The sequence below is a fragment of the Montipora foliosa genome, chromosome 4, assembly GCF_036669935.1.
Source record: "Montipora foliosa isolate CH-2021 chromosome 4, ASM3666993v2, whole genome shotgun sequence".
NCBI lineage: Eukaryota > Metazoa > Cnidaria > Anthozoa > Scleractinia > Acroporidae > Montipora > Montipora foliosa.
Genome location: NC_090872.1, coordinates 10,208,190 through 10,215,689, shown reverse-complemented (window position 1 = coordinate 10,215,689; position 7,500 = coordinate 10,208,190). Strand labels below are relative to the sequence as shown.

The window sequence follows — 7,500 nt, the reverse complement described above, 5'->3', positions numbered from 1 at the left end:
TAAGCTGTGCATTTCTGTCTGATATCCGTTTTCTCTCTTTGTCTGATTTGTCCAGTAATTCTGTGACATGTCTCACATCATGTTCCGCGTTATCAACCAACACTGCCAGGCGTTCATTTTCCTCCATAAGCCTTTGACGCTCCTAAAGATGAAGAAAAACGCAAAGTGTGTTGCTATTCTAAAAACGTATCTTCGACCGCGCCCATGTTACTGAGACTAACCTTTAGTTGAAGCTAAAAGGTAATTTAGGCATAGCTAAAACCAAGTCAAATGTGGGCTGGTACCCAGGTAAGGCTTGCTTGCAATTTGCATGTTGCCCTTGTCACATGGCGGCCATATTGTCCCGGGAGACCAAAAAAGCTTTGTTTTACCACGCCAAGCCTCGCAGTGGAAACCATGGGGGTGAGGCTTGGCGTGGTAAAACAAAGCTTTTTTGGTCTCCCGGGACAATATGGCCGCCGTGTGACAAGGGCGAATGGTGACCTCCTTGCCACTGAGGAGATTGCCATCTTTCTCTGTTAATTATGCGACACCTATCCAGTATTATCGTGCAATAGAACAGATCCCTTTGTACCCAACAGGAATGGGAGTGGGGCAAAAGCCACAAGTGTGACACATGGGTTGGTTGAGGGATCGAATCACCCTCGGCTTCCTCTTCCAAAGACCACAATGTTATAAATTTGAGTTTGCACCTGGGACTTTCTCAATTATCTCTTATTTCATAAGACTTGACAACCAATTCTTCTTGGTTGATTAGAAGCCACGTTTTAAAAAAATATGTTTGCATAAGAATAGAATCAATTCCTGAAGGATTGATTCAGGAAACCATCATTTTTATTCACGCTATTTCTTGTAGTATGTTTTCGTCATATTTTTTACGTTTGTCAACAGAGATAAAAAGATAAACATCAAATTGCTATTTTACATTTCCAAAAAAACAAAGTTTGTTGTATAGTTATTTTATTTATACTGTATTACACGAAGCTACCATCACAAGGTTTTAAATACATGCAACATTACCCAAGAATGCTAATCTCAATGCTAAATGCTACTAACTAAGCATAACCACCACTCACCTTTCTAAGTTCTTGCATCTCTGACCTATTGACACCTTCTTGGTATTCTAAGTTTTGAAGCACAGCCTGTTCTCACAAGAGAAACAAATTAAAATAAAACAGTTGCACCAATCCCCCAAAACACATTCAGGATATACCAACTGACAGCTCCACCGTCAAACAGTTCCGGACACTGAACACCATGTTCAAATAAGATTGTCAGAAAGATCAACAGGCCTTCTGATATTACGCGATGGTGCGATTTCGCACAATCGACCTCAAATCGCATCCGATCGCACAATCCACGAAAAATCGCATAATTCACAAAAGGACGCACAAAGTTCATAAAATGAAACATAAATCAACACGTTTCTTAGAAATTCCTGCATAAATACGCCATTTTTAAGATGATTTATCTTGGGAAATGGCTAAAAAACCTTTGTCACCTTCGATTTCGTAAACATTTGAAGTTCAAGGCTCTATTTTTCATGTCGGGGACCTGGTACGAGTCTCTTTCTATTGGTGCAACACAAACACGCCATTATATACACACCACTGAAACGACACAGTTGCCTTCTCTTAGAGAAGAGATTTTGAAAAATAAGCGAAGTTGTATTAATTTTTCGGCAAAATGTAGTTCTTTTCGTTGAAAACTGATAAAAACTTACTCATGGATAAGTTTGTTGTGAAAACGCTCGCTTTTTCTTCGACGAAGAAGGAAGTTCCCACCTTCCGCCCAATCTGACAGCTCACGATCGAGCAAGAAAGTACCTCACAGGTACGCTCCACGTGGACGATGGACTGATGTTTTTCTGGTCGTGCAATATTAGGGCCTTTTATACGAGAGAAAATAAGCCGCGGCTTACTCTGGTCACGGTGTACAAAATACGCAAAAGGAACTATTTATACGAATATATACCCAGGTCAATATAAGCCGCGGCCAGAGAAAACCGCGGCTTATTTTCTCTCGTATAAATGGGGGTATTGACCATCTTCGGAAGTTCGTGGTTGACGAGCACCTTGATCATTCATTTGGCATGTTAGCTGTGTCCTTTCAACTTTTAACGTGGTGCACCGGTAGTGCAGAAGACCTCATTTTTTTTTATTTATCCCAAATAATGTCGATCGAGATACATAATTACTGTTCCTTTGTGTTCAAAATGTCTTTAGGGCAGCAAAAAAGTGTTTTTCTTAACCTGAAACCTTATAAAACAAGCTTAAAATTGCTGAGAAAAAATCGCATAATTTACATTATTTATCGCATAATTGGCCTTTCTAATCGCACAATCTGCCCTGAAAAAATCGCATAATTTTCATTTTTTAATCGCACCCTATCAGAAGGCCTGGATCAAGGGTTTAAAGCTGGATTTAAGAAATACAAAAACTGAGAGCTGAACAGGCCAAATAAACATTGTAGCAGGGAAGCTGATGCAAGACAACTAAGGTTGAGATATTTTCAAGAAGCTGGCAGCTTTTGAAAACTCACAGTCACCAGAGAGAGCTACAGGCAAAAGGTTATTAGGTCAAGAGGTCATGCACTCCCTTAAAAATTTCCAAAATCTAGACTCTTAAAAGGATGACATTACCAGTGATGATTCCATGAAGCATTTGACTCTAAAATTAGTTCAATTAAATAAAACACTTTACTACCACTTCTTTGGTCGAATCTTGCTTCCTGATACCAGTGACATACAGCTTTGCTAACCCTGCATTAGACTAACATCTTTTTTTGGAAGATGTGGTGGGGAAAAAACAAACTATCTTGCTACCACATTTTGTTTCCCTCCAACACTCATTTTAGAGCTTCACTGCATGCTTATGTGCACATCAAATAAAACTGATAACTACACCTGGCCAGCTAATGAAGAGGCCTTTTCAGTTTACAATTCTAACATTAACTGCATGACTAAAAATTCAGGCAGTCATCAAACCGAAAAAACAGTAAAATCACAGGTTTACATATAGCACACCTTGGCCTCCTCTAATTCTGATCTCATCACAGCAACATCTCTCTCTTTATCTTCCTCGATTCGTTTAGACAACCTGCCGATGTCTTTGAGCTCAAGGAGAAGTTCCGCATTTTTGGCTTCAAGCTCATTTGCTCGCTTGTTGGCATCAACATGCTGATCTATTGTGTCCTTTAATTGTTTTTCTAAATCATGATTGGCTTGTTGTAGATAATCAACCTATATTCAAACAATTAATTGAGGGAAATAGAGTTTTAAAACTGAAGAAAAAAGTAGTAGTCTATTGAAACACTTCAGAAAATGTGGCTAAATGTGAACAAAATCAAGGCTATACTGGCCAGTGGTGTTATGCAGTGGAGCTGTGGGACTCGCCGCTGCAATGTGCAGGGGCACATACATGCTGTTTCTTTACACCATTTTTGCTCCTGCCTGTCTCTTCTACAGGCAAGTATATGAAATTGGTAGCATTCCACTGACTGCTTCATTAGCATGCCAGGCAGTGGACTGTTGTTAAGGGCTACCATTTCTGTCACTTCATTGTGTGTGGAAACGCACATCTAGCTCAACTCTCTCGATCAGGCACATAACCCCAAGCTAATCAGATACAAGTTCAAAGTATCTTGAGGCAGCAACAATGCTATACATACCCCACCCCTTCCCCTCTTCCAAACTCAATCCCTTTCCTTGTTGTATTAGGTTTCTCCAATAAGCCAAGGTTCAAAACAAAAGGGATTGTGCAATGTTTCTTTAGGTTTCTATTATAACAGTTTTTCCCACATTGTAAATTTAAACCATAAAAGAAAGTGCGCCCTTTGTAGCCTGGCTACTTTCTTTTTGCAATATTATTCGTGTACTGTGTTACAAAGGGGATTACTTCTGATCTTCTTTGAAGCCTTTAATTTAAATAAAATAGATAAATGGGATTTTAATTATGTTTTTGCTGTAAGCCAGGATGAACGAATAAATGAATGAGTACAAGGATTTGTGTTAAGTTCCTTGGTTTCTTCTGTAGTACATTAATTTAGATAGATGAATGAACATGATTTATGTTTTACTTTGCATCATATAGGAACAAGAAGGTTGTCCTTGGTTTTCATGCCTGTTCCAAAATGCTTTTTCTAGAGTTGTTACATTCATTCCTGGACAGAAACTCTGTTAATGAAAAAGCACCCTTCCCAAGGGTTTTACGCATCACTGGTTTCCTCCCTTAGGAGTTTTGCTATATATTTGCATTCAGTGACTTTCGGAGTACATTCCTCTGAAGAAGATCGCAGAGGGCAGTCGAAAATTTAGTTTTAACGTTTTTACTGTAGATCTGTTTTAATTAACAATTAAACCGCCTTGTTAGAACTTTCATTATGAGCATGGATTGCTCCAACAGTTTTATTTACTAGGGTCAAGAAGGGCTTACCTGAACATTGAGGTGTGCAATAACTCTTTCACCACTGTCTTTCTTGCCTTCCCTGAGGACTGCATCAACTGGCCGACCACCATCCAGTAGCCTGTTTAGTCTCTCAATTTCTTTGTCTCGAGCTTCTACCTGAATTGTGAGCAAGTTTTGCCAAAAATTGATAGGTTAAGCTGGCTTTGAATTATGCAAGAAGAAAACATTAGAGTTGATGTTTAGCGGAATAAGAATAACAGGACTCACATTTAATCCTTTTTTTTAATCCAAGAAAAAAAGCATTTTTTCTTGCGAATCAGTTGGCTACATGTATTTACAAGTGCAGCTGGGAAGTTCAGAGCCACGGACTACCAGGAACAAATTCAGCGATTGGTCAGGGCAGGTCTTCTTGAATGCAGGTATCCAGAGCTCAAGGCAAGCGCCCTAACCACTGGGCCACAAATATGCAGGCTACAAGGAGCACAGACGCCAGCTTCTTTCATAACTTTGGAATTTGAACAAGTCATTATTTGTTGTAAATCAAACTCAAGAACAATGAGCTTGGGAGATTAAGTGACCATGTCCTAAGGGTCAGTGCAGCCAGAAACGATTGAAATCTTAGAGAGTTAAGGAGGTATGAAATGAAAGTTGGGAAGATCATCAAAGATTATTAGACAGATCATCCCCTCTTCCCTGGTAGGAGATATGCAAAGCAATTGACACAGTAATCAATAAATTTAACAAGAAAGACTGGGAGATGAAGGGGGAGGGAGGGGACAATATTTAAATACAACAAGCAAAGTGTCATATCATCATCTATATCTTTCTTTACCTTCAGATTTTAGAGTAGCTTGGTGTAGCTAACGTCTCAGAGCATTTTATTTTACCCTCCCAGCCATGATATACCACAGAGGAAGGACCACAACACTGGGAACTCTGTGCCCTACTGTTTGCAAATAGTGTGTGGGGGTTATTTTACATCCCACAAGGTTATGAACATTGAAGGGCTGTGAGATGTGGCCTACAGTTTTTTGTCCTTATCCGAGAAGACTGGAGAGTGCAACCACTTTCAGATGTCATTACAAAGGCAGCCCTTTCTCCTTAGAAAATGAATGTTGGTCCAGCCACAGTTTTTGATCTTACAACCTCCCGCACAGTAGCCCAATGCTCAACCAACTGTCAGTCATCTGCTCAGCTGGCGACAACCAGTCCTTCATTATTGGCTGGTAAGCAAGGGAATACAAATAGCTGCACCTCACAAAACATCTAGGACCACCTCAATGTCAAATGGAGGCATAGATAACAACTGACCAGGATTCACGCATACAAACAACAGAAACACTGGGGGCCAGATCGTTTAAAATCTTTTGGCACTTCCAAGAAAAAAAAAATTCCTTCAGAAAGCACCAATCATATTTTTCCATCCTTATTTTTCAAAACAAAGACCAATTGCAGATAAAAGTTCAGGTCATGGTCCTTCTGAGACTCCTTAGCGAGGCTGCTGCCCAAGAAGTTTTTTCTGGAGCCCTTCTGGCTTTCAACATTCAAAGTTAATAGCCCGAGTCATTTTTTCAAGAGCTCAGAATTAATTAAAAGTGTGGATGAATCACCTTTTTTCTCGAAGTTGCCACTTTCAAATTAGTGATCTTTATTTACTACCCTCTTCAATTTTGTTGAATGCATCACTGGTATTATTCCAAATAAATAACATACAAAAAAATAAAAGAATAAATTACTATCTGTTATGATCTTTGAGATGATGATTCATATACTGGGAGAAGATGACAGGTGGAAGTCACCCGCAAATTCAAATGTGCTTGATAGATATTCATGTGTACGCACTATCTGCTTAAATATGAATAAAAATCAAGCCAGTCTCAGTTATCTTTGTCTTTCTCTCAAAAATTATTGAAAACCACATTTCTTCAACAAATACTACTAATAATTCACCCAGAAGCAAGTTTAATATTTGCCTTTAGGGGAAAAGATAATGAAAATTTTAAATTCTTAATTTTGGGGATGGGGTGGCAAAAGCTAAAAAGAATGTAAAGATTCCAAGTTAAGCTGAAAGCATTGCAGCTTTTTGTCTGGGAAAGATTGTGTGAAGATTGAGGAAAGGCAAGAAATTCTTAATTAAAAGCTTTTGTGATGTTTACTTATCAAATCAACAAATATGGTGACATCCATATGTGGAATTGAAAGCTTTAACACAATGTGAATTATTCCACGCTTCAAAAAATGAAATGTTCTGAAATTATTAGCATATTTTGGCGTTGTACAAGTAACATTAAATTTTGTGCCAAAAAGCGTCTCCGCCTAAAAAATAGCTTTATTAACCTGCTATAAGTAACTGCAAAAATAATTATATAAATACGTAAGAAACAGGTTTTCGTTTTGCAAAAGATGGGGAATTTTAAATTTCGTGAAAATCTAGTCATTTCAATGAGATACCGGAAGTTGAAAAACAATTGTCATTTTTAAATTAATACCTGCTTTCGTAGACTTTTGTTTCGCCTCTCTGTACTCGACTTTTCATCTTCAAGATGAGACAGTTGATCTTGTAGTTCTTCTATTCTCGTATCAGCCACACTTAATAAATCAGCCACATACGGATCCTGCAAATCTTCTTTTTCGCCTGGGAAATCACGAGCTGGAGAAACCACGCTTTCAATGTCCATACGTTGTCGACGAAGTGGTATCTGTTTTCTTCGCCCGCCTGGAGTTTCCACGACCGCATGCAAATTCCTTTCCTGCAGATCTTGTATCCTGTCAGTTTTTGTTTTGTTTTCCTTCTCCAAGGCCTTAACTTTATGTACGTATTGAGTATTTAAAAATTTTAGGTCTGCATTCTCGTGCTCTAGCTTTCGAACGCTGGTCTTGAGGTCCCTTATAACTTGGTCAGTTTCTTCACGTAGTTTTATTAGCTGCAGATGAAGCTCGTTATTTTCCTTGACAAGCTTTGCATTATCGCTTCTGTACGGTTCAACATTATCCTCGTATACTGTCTTTTCCTTTTCCTGTCGGCCAACTTGCAATTTAAGATTTTTTAAGCTTTCCGTAGTATGAACAAGATCGCTGAATATCTTCTCCACCA

General features: G+C 38.7%; 1 protein-coding gene across 2 annotated transcripts in view; it reads right to left on the bottom strand.

Moving 5' to 3' along the window:
- The window catches only part of LOC137999768 (centrosomal protein of 135 kDa-like), a 43,223-nt gene that overhangs the window by 35,494 nt on the left and 229 nt on the right, over window positions 1–7,500 (bottom strand). For both annotated transcript variants that reach the window (XM_068845674.1, XM_068845675.1), the window contains exons 1-5: window positions 6,896–7,500; window positions 4,434–4,562; window positions 3,026–3,241; window positions 1,077–1,142; window positions 1–142 (exon numbers count right to left, since the gene is read on the bottom strand). The exon at window positions 1–142 is cut by the window's left edge and continues 9 nt beyond it; the exon at window positions 6,896–7,500 is cut by the window's right edge. In XM_068845674.1, coding sequence (XP_068701775.1) covers window positions 1–142; window positions 1,077–1,142; window positions 3,026–3,241; window positions 4,434–4,562; window positions 6,896–7,500 — 1,158 coding nt within the window. The remainder of the gene's footprint in view (window positions 143–1,076; window positions 1,143–3,025; window positions 3,242–4,433; window positions 4,563–6,895) is intronic.